Here is a 13410-nt window from a genome sequence, read left to right as displayed (position 1 = left end):
GTATCTGTTTTGCAGGGGGATGACCACAGGGGACCCCTGCACTACCTTCCTTGCACTACTCTTCCTGCTGGTCTTCCATTCCCTATCTGGCTGTGGACCCTTCTCCTGCGGTAAGACAACTCACTACACGTGATACTCACGTCATTCTCAGCATCGTGGATGCTCCAGAGTGAATCCACCCTCAGCTCCAACTCCGCAACGCGGACCGTCAGGAGCTCGAGGCGGATACACTTCCCGCACACGTAGTCGTCACACACTGTACATACACGTGGAACACGGACTCTTCCAGACCGCAGAAATTGCAGCCGGCCTGGGAGTCCGTGAACCGACTTAAAAACCGATTGCACGGGACTGCTCTGTGCAACACCCTCCAGGCCAAGTCCCCAATAAATAAAGGGAGGACTCCTGCATAGAGCAACAGCTCTACAAACTTGTGAACATGCTTACAGGTCGTACATTACACCGGGCAACAATGGCAAGGCCACAAAGCGACAGCAATGCCCGCCACTCTCATCGTGCCGCGTCCCCATAATGATGAGCGTGAGGTCACGAAACCTCAACCCAAGAACTTCCCCACCCACCCTTCCCGAAATGGCGACATTTATGGTTGTGCCTATTTGAAGTGGCCAAAACACTCACAGCAGTTGTAGAGCGTAGAGTCCGTCAAACACTCCTTTCGGAAGCTCATTGATTTTGTTTCCATACAGGACCCTGCAAGTAGAGGAGGCAAAGGGATTGTTAAAGACAGGGACACAACAGCGGAGGTGAGGCAGGGTCATTTTCCGAGGTCACGACCCTTCACCCCTGCCGCCAGTGCGTATCGTGGGCGCGCTGCGATGGCCAAGGCTTCCGGGCCCCTTGGAAGATGGCTCCCTAATGGGTATCATCAACAACAACTTGTATTTATATAGCGCCTTTAAGTAGTGAAACGCCCCAAGGCGCTTCACAGGAGTATTATGAGATAAAAGTTTGACGCCGAGCCGCATAAGGAGAAATTAGTGCAGGTGTTCAAAGAGGTATGTTTTAAGAAGCGTCTGGAAGGAAGAAAGAGAGGTAGAGAGACGGAGAGGTTTAGGCAGGGAGTTCCAGAGCTTGGGGCCTAGGCAACAGAAGGCACGGCCACTGATGGTTGAGCGATTATAATCAGGGATGCTCAGGAGGGCAGAATTAGTGGAGCGCAGACATCTCATGGGGTTGTGGGGCTGGAGGAGATTACAGAGATAGGGAGTGGCGAGGGCCATGGAGGGATTTGTAAACAAAGATGAAATTTTGAAATCGAGACATTGCTTAACTGGGAGCCAATGTAGGTCAGCGAGCACAGGGGGTGATAGGGACTTGGTGTGAGTTAGGCCACAGGGCAGCGAGCACAGGGGGTGATAGGTGAGTGAGACACGGTGTGAGTTAGGACACGGGACAGCGAGCACAGGGGTGATGGGTGAGCAGGACTCGGTGCGTGTTAGGACACGGGGCAGCAAGCACAGGGGTATTGTGCGGTGATTACGGATTGTGTGCATGTCGGTGTGAATAGAATGACAGGTCAGGCCGCGTGAACTGCCCTTTTTATTTTAAATGTTCTTGGCGCCCCCCCCCTCCCCATCCTCCAGTCTCCCTGACGAATACTCACAGAGAGTTGAGTGATCGCAGTCCCTGGAACACATCGGGTGCAATCTCAGCGATCTGATTGTTGCTGAGATCTCTGGAAGAGAAGAGAAAAGCTTTAGCATTTTCTTTTATTAATATATTCATTCTCGGGATGTGGGTGCTGTTGGCAAGACCGGCATTTATTGCCCATCCCTAATTGTCCTTGGGAAGGTGGTGGTGAGCCGCCTTCTTGAACCGCTGCAGTCCCGTGTGGTGAAGGTGCTCCCACAGTGCTGTTAGGGAGGGAGTTCCAGGATTTTGACCCAGCGATGATGAAGGAACGGCCGATATATTTCCAAGTCAGGATGGTGTGTGACTCGGAGGGGATCTTGGAGGTGGTGGTGTTCCTATGCTCCTGCTCCCCTTGTCCTTCTAGGTGGTAGAGGGCGCGGGTTTTGGAGGTGCTGCCGAAGAAGCCTTGGCTAGTTGCTGCAGTGCATCTCGTAGAAAAGTAGGGTGAGAGGAGACATGTTGTGGAGGCTGTTCCAAATTGCCTGTTTCTGTGCTGTACATTCTATGACAGGCTAAGTGAGTGGGCAAGAACATGGCAAATGGAATATAATGTGGAGAAATGTGAAGTTATTCACTAAGATAGGAAAAATAAAAATGCAGAGTATTTTTTTAAATGGTGAGAGATTGGGAAATGTTGGTGTTCAGAGGGACCTAGGTGTCCTTGTACATGAATCACTGAAAGTTAACATGCAGGTACAGCAAGCAATTAAGAAAGCAAATGGTATGTTGGCCTTTATTATAAGAGAATTTGAGTGTGAGTAAAGACGTCTTACCGCAATTATATAGGACCCTGGTGAGACCACATCTGGAGTATTGTGTACAGTTTTGGTCTCCTTACCTAAGGAGATACCTACCATAGAGGGAGTGCAACAAAGGCTCACCAGATTGATTCCTGGAATGGGGGGATTGTCCTATGAGGACTGATTGAGTAGACTAGGCCTATATTCTCTAGAGTTTAGAAGAATGAGAGGTGATCTCATTGAAACATATACATTTCTTACAGGGCTCGACAGGGTAGATGCAGGGAGGATGTTTCCTCTGGCTGGGAGTCTAGAACCAGGGGTCAAAGTCTCAGGATAAGGGGTCGGCCATTTAGGACTGAGATGAGGAGGAATTTCTTCACTTAGAGGGTGGTGAATCTTTGGAATTCTCTACCCCAGAGGGCTGTGGAGGCTCAGTCATTGAGTATATCCAAGACAGAGATGGATAGATTTTTGGATATTAAGGGAATCAAGAGACATGGGGACAGTGCAGGAAAGTGGAGTTGAGGTAGAAGATCAGCCATGATCTTATTGAATGGCGGAGCAGGCTCAAGGGGCCGAATGGCCGACTCCTGCTCCTAATTCTTATGTTCTTATATAAACCACATCAGGAAGCAGGTCCATCATCAGCTTCTCAGGGGCAATCAATGTCGGCCTTGCCAGCGACACTCGCATTCCCCAAGAATGAATTTAAATATCGCAGTTACGTCCCCTGGGTTACATTTGTTCCTCGCTGTTTAAATTGGGCCCAGGCCCTAGGGGGAGGGGGAGGGGGGAGAGTCACGGTGTTGGCGGCTTCCCGTCTGCTGTTCCTTAATCTAACAGATGGTAAACCGAGGAGAGGGAGTCGGCACCAGAATTCAATCAGCATCTCCCGCCAGTTAATTTTACGCGATGTATAAAATATTCATGAGGGACATTAGATTCGCTTGAGTAAGGAGCTGTAAGACGCAGGTTACTTTGCTCTTTGGCCTGACAAACATCACGCAGACACTACAGCTATACAAAGCCCTGGTTGGACCACATCTGGAGTACTGTGTACAGTTCTGGGCTCCGCACCTTAGCAAGAATATAGTGGCCTTGGAAGGTGTAATGAATTTGCTTCATGTGTTCTTTGCTTAAGAATTCATAGCAACACATTGCTATTAAGAGCTAGTTGGTTTATGAGCAAAAGGTTTAACAATCACACTGCACATTACCAAGATCATGGTCTACAGGGCTGTAGTAATACCTGCCCTCCTGTATGGCTCAGAAACATGGACCACAGTAGACACCTCAAGTCACTGGAGAGATACCACCAACGATGTCTCCGCAAGATCCTACAAATCCCTTGGCAGGACAGACGCACCAACGTTAGCGTCCTCGACCAGGCCAACATCCCCAGCATCGAAGCACTGACCACTCTTGATCAACTCCGCTGGGCAGGCCACATAGTTCGCATGCCAGACATGAGACTCCTTCACGGCAAACGAGCCAAAGGTGGGCAGCAGTAACATTACAAGGACACCCTCAAAGCCTCCCTGATAAAGTGCAACATCCCCACTGACACCTGGGAGTCCCTGGCCTAAGTGGAGGAAGTGCATCCGGGAGGGCGTTGAGCACCTCGAGTCTCATCGCCGAGAGCATGCAGAAATCAAGCGCAGGCAGCGGAAGGAGGTGGTGGCAAATCTGTCCCACCAACCTTTTCCCTCAACGACTTTCTGTCCCACCTGTGACAGGGACTGTGGCTCTCGCATTGGACTGTTCAGCCACCTAAGGAGTCATTTTAAGAGTGGAAGTAAGTCTTCCTCGATTCCGAGGGACTGCCTATGATGATGACGACCGACCTGTGAGCATCCTCACAGGTGCACACATTACAGAAGGAGGGCAGCACATAGTCACAGGAATGTCCCCAGGGCTCCAAGTGTTAGATTATGGGAAGTTTTTACATAAACGAGGCCTGTATTCCCTGGAATATGGGTGATTCGATTGAGGTTTCTTAGGATTCGGAAAGGAATTGCTCGGGTAGATAGAGAGAAACTTCTTCCACTGGTGGGGGGAGTCTAGCACAGGGGGGACATAACCTTAAAACCAGAGCCGGGCCATTCAGGAGAGATGTTAGGAAACACTTCTTCACACAAAGGGTGGTGCGAGTGTGGAACTCGCCCCCACTAAAAGCAGTCGATGCTGCGGGATAATTAATCATTTGAAATCTGAGATCGATAGATTTTTGCTAGCCCAGTATATTAAGGGATATGGAGCTAAGGCAGGTGGGTGGAGTTAGGTCGAAGATCTGTCATGATCTCATTGAATGATGGATACAGCTCGAGGGATTGAATGGCCTCCTCCTGTTCCTATGTTTAACACGGCTTTAACACGGCTACATATCCTGCTGTTGAAAGAAAGACAAATTATCTACAAAACCTATTAATATTTGCTCTTATATGACACTTTATCACATAGAAATATCCAAAAGCACTTCACACCATAAATGAGCTGCTGTTCCTATGATATGCTCAGATTGGAGTATCTCACCTCCTGACTCCCCAAAGCCTTTCCACCATCTACAAGGCACAAGTCAGGAGTGAGAAGCTCGGCACCGTCCAGAACAAAGCAGCCCACTTGATTGGCACCCCATCCACCACCTTCAATATTCCGAGCATTGAAATGAACAGGCCAGGCACATAAACTGGCCACACTTTGCCCTCAACCATTTAAACTCACAGGAATACACGTCAAATTTATGCAGCCTGTCCTAACGATGTAACCCTTTTAGCCCCCCCGGTATCATTCTGGTCAGTTTGTGCTGCATCCCCCCCTCCCAGGCCAGTATGTCCTTCCTCACCTTCTAAAGGCCAGGCTGAGGCCTGGGAGCAAGTCAGACAAGTGAGTATGGCTAAAACCCAGATGCAAAGGGAAGCGAATAAAAGGGATTCGGAGAAAGAGAAAAAAAAATTATTTCAATGGTCTACTGAACAACCGCAGTCTCTGAAGAAAAGATATTAGCCTGTTGCACGCAAATCCCCATAGTTACCAGCGCTTGAGTGGAGGTTCCTGTGCTTTTTCCTTATCGCGCTGTCTCGTGCCTGATTTTATATATCATTTATCAGGCTTTCGCGCCTGAAAATTTAATGATCAGGTTTTTGAGAGAACAAAATAATCTCATCGACCTTGGCACTACTGCTCCAGTAAACTCCCTCTGGACCTCAGTGAATAATATTGTGAAATAATTCATTTTCTCGGGACAAATTATAGAATCATAGAAATGTACAGCACGGAAGGAGGCCATTTGGTCTGTCATGTCCGCTTCCCAGCTATAGGTCCGTAACCCTGTGGATTACGACACTTTAAGTGCACATCCAGGTACTTTTTAAATGTGGTGAGGGTTTCTGCCTCTACCACCCTTTCAGGCAGTGAGTTCCAGACCCCCACCACCCTCTGGGTAAAGAAATTTCCCCTCAAATCCCCTCTAAACCTCCTACCAATTACTTTAAATCTATGCCCCCTGGTTGTTGACCCCTCTGCTATCCACTCCATCTAGCCCCCTCGTAATTTTATACACCTCAATAAGGTCTCCCCTCAGCCTCCTCTGTTTCAAAGAAAACAAATCCAGCCTATCCAATCTTTCCTCATAGCTAAAATTCTCCAGTCCAGGCAACATCCTCGTAAATCTCCTCTGCACCCTCCCTAGTGCAATCATATTTTTCCTGTAATATGGTGACCAGAACTGTGGCCTAACTAGTGTTTTATACAGTTCTAGCATGACCCCCTGCTCTTGTATTCTATGTCTGAGCGAATAAAGGCAAGTAAATGTATTCTTCCGACAGCAACAACCACTTGCATTTATACAGCGCCTTTAATGCAGTAAAATGTCTCAAGGCGCTTCACAGGAGCGAATATCAAACAACATTTGACACCGAGTCACATAAGGATCTACTCGGACAGGTAACACAAAAGCTTGGTCAAAGAGGTCGGTTTTAAGGGGCAACTTAAAGGAGGGGAGAGAGGCGGAGAGGTTTAGGGAGGGAATTGCAGAGCTTAGGACCCCGGCTGCTGAAGGCACGGCCGCTAATGGTGGAGCGATGGTAATCAGGGGATGCGCAAGAGGCCAGAATTGGAGGAGTGCAGACATCTTGGAGGGTTGTAGGGCTGGGGGAGGTTACAGAGATAGGGAAGGGTGTGGGGCTGGAGGAGGTTACAGAGATAGGGAGAGTTGTCGGGCTGGAGGAGGTTACAGAGATAGGGAGGGGTGTAGGGCTGGAGGAGGTTGCAGAGATAGGGAGGGGTGTCGGGCTGGAGGAGGTTACAGAAATAGGGAGGGGTGTAGGGCTGGAGGAGGTTATAGAGATAGGGAGGGGCGAGGGATTTGAAAACAAGGAACTCTGGATCTGATATAAAAACAGAAAATGCTGGAAATCTCAGCGGGTCAGGCAGCATCTGTGGAGAGAGAAACAGAGTTAACGTTTCGGGTCTATGACCCTTCGTCTGGATCTGGTGCCTGGTGTTGCTGTGGTAACAATGACAGAATAAACATAAAAGAAAAGAAAGACGTACATTTCTATAGCGCCTTTCACGACCACCGGACATCTCAAAGCACCTTACAGTCAATTACATACTTTTGGAGTGTAGTCATTATCGTAATGGGGGAAACACAGCAGCCAATATGCGCACAGCAAGTTCCCACAAACAGCAATGTGATAATGACCAAATCATCTGTTTTTGGTTGTGTTAACTGAGGGATAAATATTGGCCCCAGGACACCAGGGATAACTCCCCTGTTCTTCTTCAGAATTGTGCCATGGGATCTTTTATGTCCACTTGACAGCAGACAGGGCCTCGGTTTAACGTCTCATCCTAAGGACGGCACTTCCGACAGTGCAGCGCTCCCTCAGCACTGCACTGGGAGTGTCAGCCTAGAATTACGTGCTCAAGTCCCTGAAGTGGGACTTGAACCCACAACCTTCTGACCCAGAGGCGAGTGTGCTGGCGACTGAGCCACAGCTGACACTGACATGGGATAATATACATCCTGTTTTTTAAATTATTTGTTTTTTGGATGGGGTAGTGCTGGTAAGGATGTAGCTGTGGCTCAGTGGGTAGCACACTCACTTCTGAGTGAGAAGGTTGTGTGGTTCAAATCTCACTCCAGGAACTTGAACACATAAAAAATCTGCATATCTGGCAGGAGAGTAACCATGATCAGGAAGGTCTTTCTCTCTGCACTGTTTAGTCACTTGTAAAGAAATGTAAATGTATTCTCATCTGTTCTGTGTACTGCTTTCATCTGCATAGTGCTGTATGTAATGTGATTTGTGACTGGTATTGAAATGTATCCTGGAATGTAATGTAAATCTGCTCCATGTAATACTGTTATTTGCACAGTACTACATGTAATGTGATTTGCTATTTGTACTAAACTGTACCTTGAAATGAAATGTATGCAAGTGCATTGTATGGAACTGCTGTCAGCATCCAAATTGTATGGAATTGCTGACTGCAATGTACTGAATTATTTTCCAATGTATCGTGAAAATTTTTATATGAATAAAGTATATTTATGAAAAAACAAAAGTGCTGCACTGTCGGAGGTGCCGTCTTTAAGATGAGACGTTAAACCGAGGCCCCGTCGGCTCTCTCATGTGGACGTAAACGATCCCATGGCACTATTTTGAAGAAGAGCAGGGGAGTTATCCGCAGTGTCCTGACTAATATATATCCCTCAATCAACATCACTAAAAACAGATTATCTGGTCATTATCACATTGCTGTTTGTGGGAGCTTGCTGTGTGCAAATTGGCTGCCGCGTTTCCCACATTACAACAGTGACTGCATTCCAAAAGTACTTCATTGGATGTACAGCGCTTTGAGACGTCCGGTGGTCGTGAAAGGTGCTATATAAATGCAAGTCTTTCTTTCTTATCTATTGTCCCTCCCCTGAGGGCATCAACATTGTGTGGGATTGGAGTGACGTGCAGACCAGATTGAACAAAGGCTGCAGGATCCCGTCCCTGAAGGACATTGATGAACCCAGTTGAGTTTTACAACAATCCAGGAGTTGTCACGATCAGCCCTCCTGCAGAGATTATTTCCCAGACTGATCCCAGGGAAGAGGGACTTCAGTGACGTGGAGAGACTGGAGAAGCTGGGGTCGCTCTCCTTACAGCAGAGAAGACCAAGGGGACATTTGATAGAGGGGGTTCAAAATTACGACGGGTTTTGATAAAAGTAAATAAGGTGAAATAAGGAGAAACTGCTTCCAGTGGCGGCTAGGGGCGGTGGTCAGTAACCAGAGGACACAGAATAAAAATAATTGGCAAAAGAACCAGAGGGGGGTGATGAGGAGCATTGTTTTTACGCATGTGATCTGGAATGTGCTGCCTGAAAAGGCGGGAGAGGCAGGTTCAATAATAACTTTCAAAAGGCAATTGGATAAATATTTGAAATGGAAAAAATTTCAAAGCTATGGGGAAAGAGCACGGGGTGCAGAACTAATTGCATGGGTCTTGCAAAGAGCCAGCACAGGACCGATGGGCCAAATGGCCTTCTTCTGTGCTGTAAGATTTCATGATTTTCCTACATCCAGCCCACAAATTACCAGAATTACTGAACTCAGTTTCACAACATGCCAATCAATCAATCAATCAATCAATCATAGGCAGTCCCTCGGAATCGAGGAAGACTTGCTTCCACTCTAAAAATGAGACCTTAGGTGGCTGAATAGTCCAATACGAGAGCCACAGTCCCTGTCACAGGTGGGACAGACAGTCGTTGAGGGAAGGGGTGGGTGAGGCTGGTTTTCCGCACGCTCTTTCCACTGCCTGCGCTTGATTTCTGCATGCTTTCGGCGATGAGACTCAAGGTGCTCAGCGCCCTCCCGAGTGCACTTCCTCCACGTAGGGCGGTCTTTGGCCAGGGACTCTCAGGTGTCAGTGGGGATGTTGCACTTTATCAGGGAGGCTTTAAGGGTGTCCTTGTAACGTTTCCTCTGCCCACCTTTGGCTTGTTTGCCGTGAAGGAGTTCCGAGTAGAGCGCTTGCTTTGGGAATCTCGTGTCTGGCATGCGAACAATGTGGTCTGCCCAACGGAGCTGATCAAGTGTGGTCAGTGCTTCAATGTTGGGGATGTTGGCCTGGTTGAGGACGCTAACGTTGGCGTGTCTGTCCTCCCAGGGGATTTGTAGGATCTTGCGGAGGCATCGTTGGTGGTATTTCTCTAGTATGTGATTTAAACTCATGACCTTTGGGGTACGAGTTTAGTAACATGGCCCCTACCACCCCAAACTTAGTTCTGACTGTAAATGCTAGTTTGTAACTGAACGGACGGTTGTTGAGGAATTACATCGGATATACGGCACAGAAACAGGCCATTCGGTCTAACCAGTCCATGCCGGCGTTTATGCTCCACTCGAGCCTCCTCCCATCTTTCCTCATCTAAATCTATCAGCATAACCCTCTATTCCCTTCTCCCTCATATGCTTGTCCAGCCTCCTCTTAAATGCATCGATACTATTCACTTCAACCACTCCCTGTGGTAGCGAGTTCCACATTCTCACCGCTCTCTGGGTAAAGAGTCTTCTGAATTCCCTATTAGATTTCTTGGCGACTATCTTATATTGATGGCCGCTAGTTATGCTCTTCTCCACAAGTGGAAACAGTCTCTCTATCTATCAAAACCTTTCATAATTTTAAAGACCTCTATTAGGTCACCCCTCACCCTTCTTTTTTCAAGAGAAAAGAGATCCAGCCTTTTCATCCTTTCTTGATGGGTATACCCTCGCATTTCTGGTATCATTCTTGTAAATCTTCTCTGCACTCTCTCCAATGCCTCTGTATCCTGTTTATAATATGGCGAACAGAACTGTACGGAGTAAGGTTTATGCAAGGTTCGATACTGGTTTAGCATAACCTCCCTACTTTTCAATTCTATTTCTCTACTTTTCATTTCAAAGAAGGACGAGAAAGGGAGAGGGGGGTATACTTACATCCGTCGCAGCTTTTTATACGGAGTGAACGTTCCCGGTGGAACCGACTTGATTCCATTCTGTTCCAGTCGTCTGGATTGAAAGTGAAATAGAACGATGAGTATGATTGGAAACCGAGGCTGCGAATTACTGCCAGCGATGTTATCGCACAAACACTTCATGGGCGCATATTAAATCCTGCACTCTGATACGTTAACGTAGACCGTACCCCGTTTAAAATATCTCTACCACAACTGCAGACGCAGGAATTTCATATTCCTAACATACCACAGAGTTTCATGTTTGTAAATTAACATTAGAACAAAACAAAATGATTCTCATCTCTCCCCTGGTCCTTTTGCCAATTACCTTAAATCTGTGCCCTCTGGTTCCGGACTCTCCTGCCACTGGAAACAGTTTCTCCCTATCTACTCTATCAAAAACCTCAAGATTTTGAACATCCCTATTAAATCTCCCCTGAACCTTCTCTGCTCCGAGGAGAACAACCCCAGCTTCTCCAGTCTGTCCTGCTCCCTTCCGATGTAATTATTCAGTGTCAGCTGTGGCTCAATAGGTAGCCTCTGGGTCAGGAAGGTTGTGGATTCAAGTCCCACTCCAGGAACTTGAGCACATAAAAAAAATCTAGGCTGACACTCCCAGTGCAGTGCTGAGGGAGCGCCACACTGTTGGAGGTGTCGTCTTTTGCATGAGACGTTAAACCGAGGCCCCGTCTGCTCTCTCAAGTGGATGTAAAAGATCCCATGGCGCTATTTCAAAGAGCAGGGGAGTTCTCCCCAGCGTCCTGAGCCAATATTTAGCCCTCAATCAACATAACAAAAACAGATTATGTGGTCATTATCACATTGCTATGTGTGGGAGCTTGCTGTGCGCAAATTGGCTGCCGCGTTTCCTACATTACAACAGTGACTACACTCCAAAAGTACTTCATTGGCTGTAAAGCGCTTTGAAATGTCCGGTGGTCGTGAAAGGCGCTATTATAAATGCAAGTCTTTCTTTCTTTCCTCCACCTACATTTTGTGCTCCCTCTTCCTTCTGACTCCCAGCCCCTCACTCCCCCTCCACTCTATCTCCTGCTGCCACCCCTCCTCCGCCCCCTGTTACGCCCCCTCGTGTAGGAAGTGTAATGTTGGAAAATTGCCCCTTACATCTCCACTTGTGTCTGTAGAACACGTCATGTTACTTGATTTTCCAATTTCCTCCTCTTACTCGTCAAGCTGCTATCTCGTGTTAGGATAAGGGTCCCTCCCCCGTGCCAAGTTTCATCCCGCATCTTGCCCAAGTGGCCAATCGTTTTATATGAGCCTGGACAGTGAATGCTGACCGGTTATTTGACCGCAGCAGTCATCACAAATTAGCCTGATTTTCTCTAAACACACAACCATACACACTCGTAGATAATCACACAAACCCACACCCACAGGCACACACACTCACAGATACCCACACAAACCCAAACCCAGACATACACACTCACAGACACCCACACAAACCCATACTCGCTCACTCACACACACATTCATTCACACTCACACACACTCACACTCTCTCACACACACACTCACACTCATACACACACTCATACACTCACACACACTCTCATACACACACACACTCACACACACACACTCATACACATACACTTTTGCAGGACCGGTTTGATGGCGAGCTGAGCCTAGGAGAACCGCCCTCCATTGGCCCAGGAGGTGCTGTGAGCGGGTGTGGCTCTCTATGGGGTCGGTCGGGCTGAGGACAGCCCACTCCGTCCCTGGCCAAGGCTGGGGCCATACAGGCTCCTGATCTGTGGGGCCCAGCTCCCCATCGAGCTTCTTACACTCAGCCGCCGGGAAACTACCTGCGTTACTCCCAGCTTTAATCCGCACAGAGGAAAGGGGAGGGGAGTTCCCGTAACTTCAACAAAAACATCTTCTTTCCCACAATAACCATAATTTCCTATTTTTAATTTTCGGTGAGGCAGAACCAGTACAGTTGTAACAGGATTAAGTGAGATCAGCAGAAAGGAGCCAGCTGATGTTAGTCATCAGACTCTTGGATCTGACAATAAGGTTCTGATTTGCGAGTGGGGCGGAGCGATCCAAACTAGTCTTCCTATCGCATTAGGATCGCTCCTATCTGGAAAACAATCAAACGCTACAGTATTAGGTCTTACTGTTTCCTCACCCCCATCCATGCAGGCTGAGAGACTGCAGAATTCATGTCAAATTTAGATTGCTTTGTGCTATAAACTCCATCCTGCGGTTTTATCAATCCTTTATCTTCCCGCCCCCTCCCAGCTCTGAGCTTCTCCCAGGATCTCTGCTTTCTGATATGTTATCAGCCATGGCTCAGTGGTTGGCACTCTTGCCTCTGAGTCAGAAGGTTGTGGGTTCAAGTCCCACTCCAGGGACTTGAGCACAAAAGCTAGGCTGATGCTCCCAGTGCAGTGCTGAGGGAGCGCTGCACTGTCAGAGGTGCCGTCTTTAGGAAGAGATATTAAACCGAGGCCCCGTCTGATCTCTTGGGTGGTTGTAAAAGATCCCATGGCACTATTTCGAAGAAGAGCAGGGGAGTTATCCCCAGTGTCCTAGCCAATATTTATTCCTCAAGCAACATCACTAAAACAGATTATCTGGTCATTATCACATTGCTGTTTGTGGGAGCTTGCTGTGTGTATATTGGCTGCCGTGTTTCCCACATTACAACAGTGATTACACTTTAAAAAGTACTTCATTGGCTGTGAAGTGCTTTGAGACATCCGGTGGTCATGAAAGGGGCTATATAAATGCAAGTCCCTTCTTTCTTTCACTTATCTTACCGCTCTTTACAAGGCTTGGCTTGACCTTTCGGTGGTGCCCAGAATCTTAATCAAAGGGCAAAGAATTTGTACAAAACCATAGTGCATCGCTCGAAAACATCTCAAAGCGCTTCAAATTAATTTAAGGTGCATTGCTTGTCACGTTGGCCACTTTTCACACAGTAAGTTCTCACAAACCAGAGGTGACATGAGGAAAAACTTTTTTATGCAGCGAGTGGTTAGGA

The 13410-nt window shown here is 47.6% G+C and overlaps 2 protein-coding genes across 2 annotated transcripts in view; one reads left to right on the top strand and one right to left on the bottom strand.

Moving 5' to 3' along the window:
* Positions 1 to 13410, bottom strand: part of LOC139260184 (slit homolog 1 protein-like) — a 369573-nt gene that overhangs the window by 131309 nt on the left and 224854 nt on the right. The window contains exons 10-12 of the mRNA XM_070876446.1: positions 10375 to 10446; positions 1625 to 1696; positions 640 to 711 (exon numbers count right to left, since the gene is read on the bottom strand). Coding sequence (XP_070732547.1) covers positions 640 to 711; positions 1625 to 1696; positions 10375 to 10446 — 216 coding nt within the window. The remainder of the gene's footprint in view (positions 1 to 639; positions 712 to 1624; positions 1697 to 10374; positions 10447 to 13410) is intronic.
* The window catches only part of LOC139260176 (uncharacterized), a 412192-nt gene that overhangs the window by 248297 nt on the left and 150485 nt on the right, over positions 1 to 13410 (top strand). The gene's annotated exons all lie outside the window — the stretch shown is intronic.

Source organism: Pristiophorus japonicus, chromosome 3, assembly GCF_044704955.1.
Source record: "Pristiophorus japonicus isolate sPriJap1 chromosome 3, sPriJap1.hap1, whole genome shotgun sequence".
Lineage (NCBI taxonomy): Eukaryota > Metazoa > Chordata > Chondrichthyes > Pristiophoridae > Pristiophorus > Pristiophorus japonicus.
Note: the sequence above shows the minus strand (reverse complement) of the source record. Positions and strands in the feature narration are given on the sequence as shown.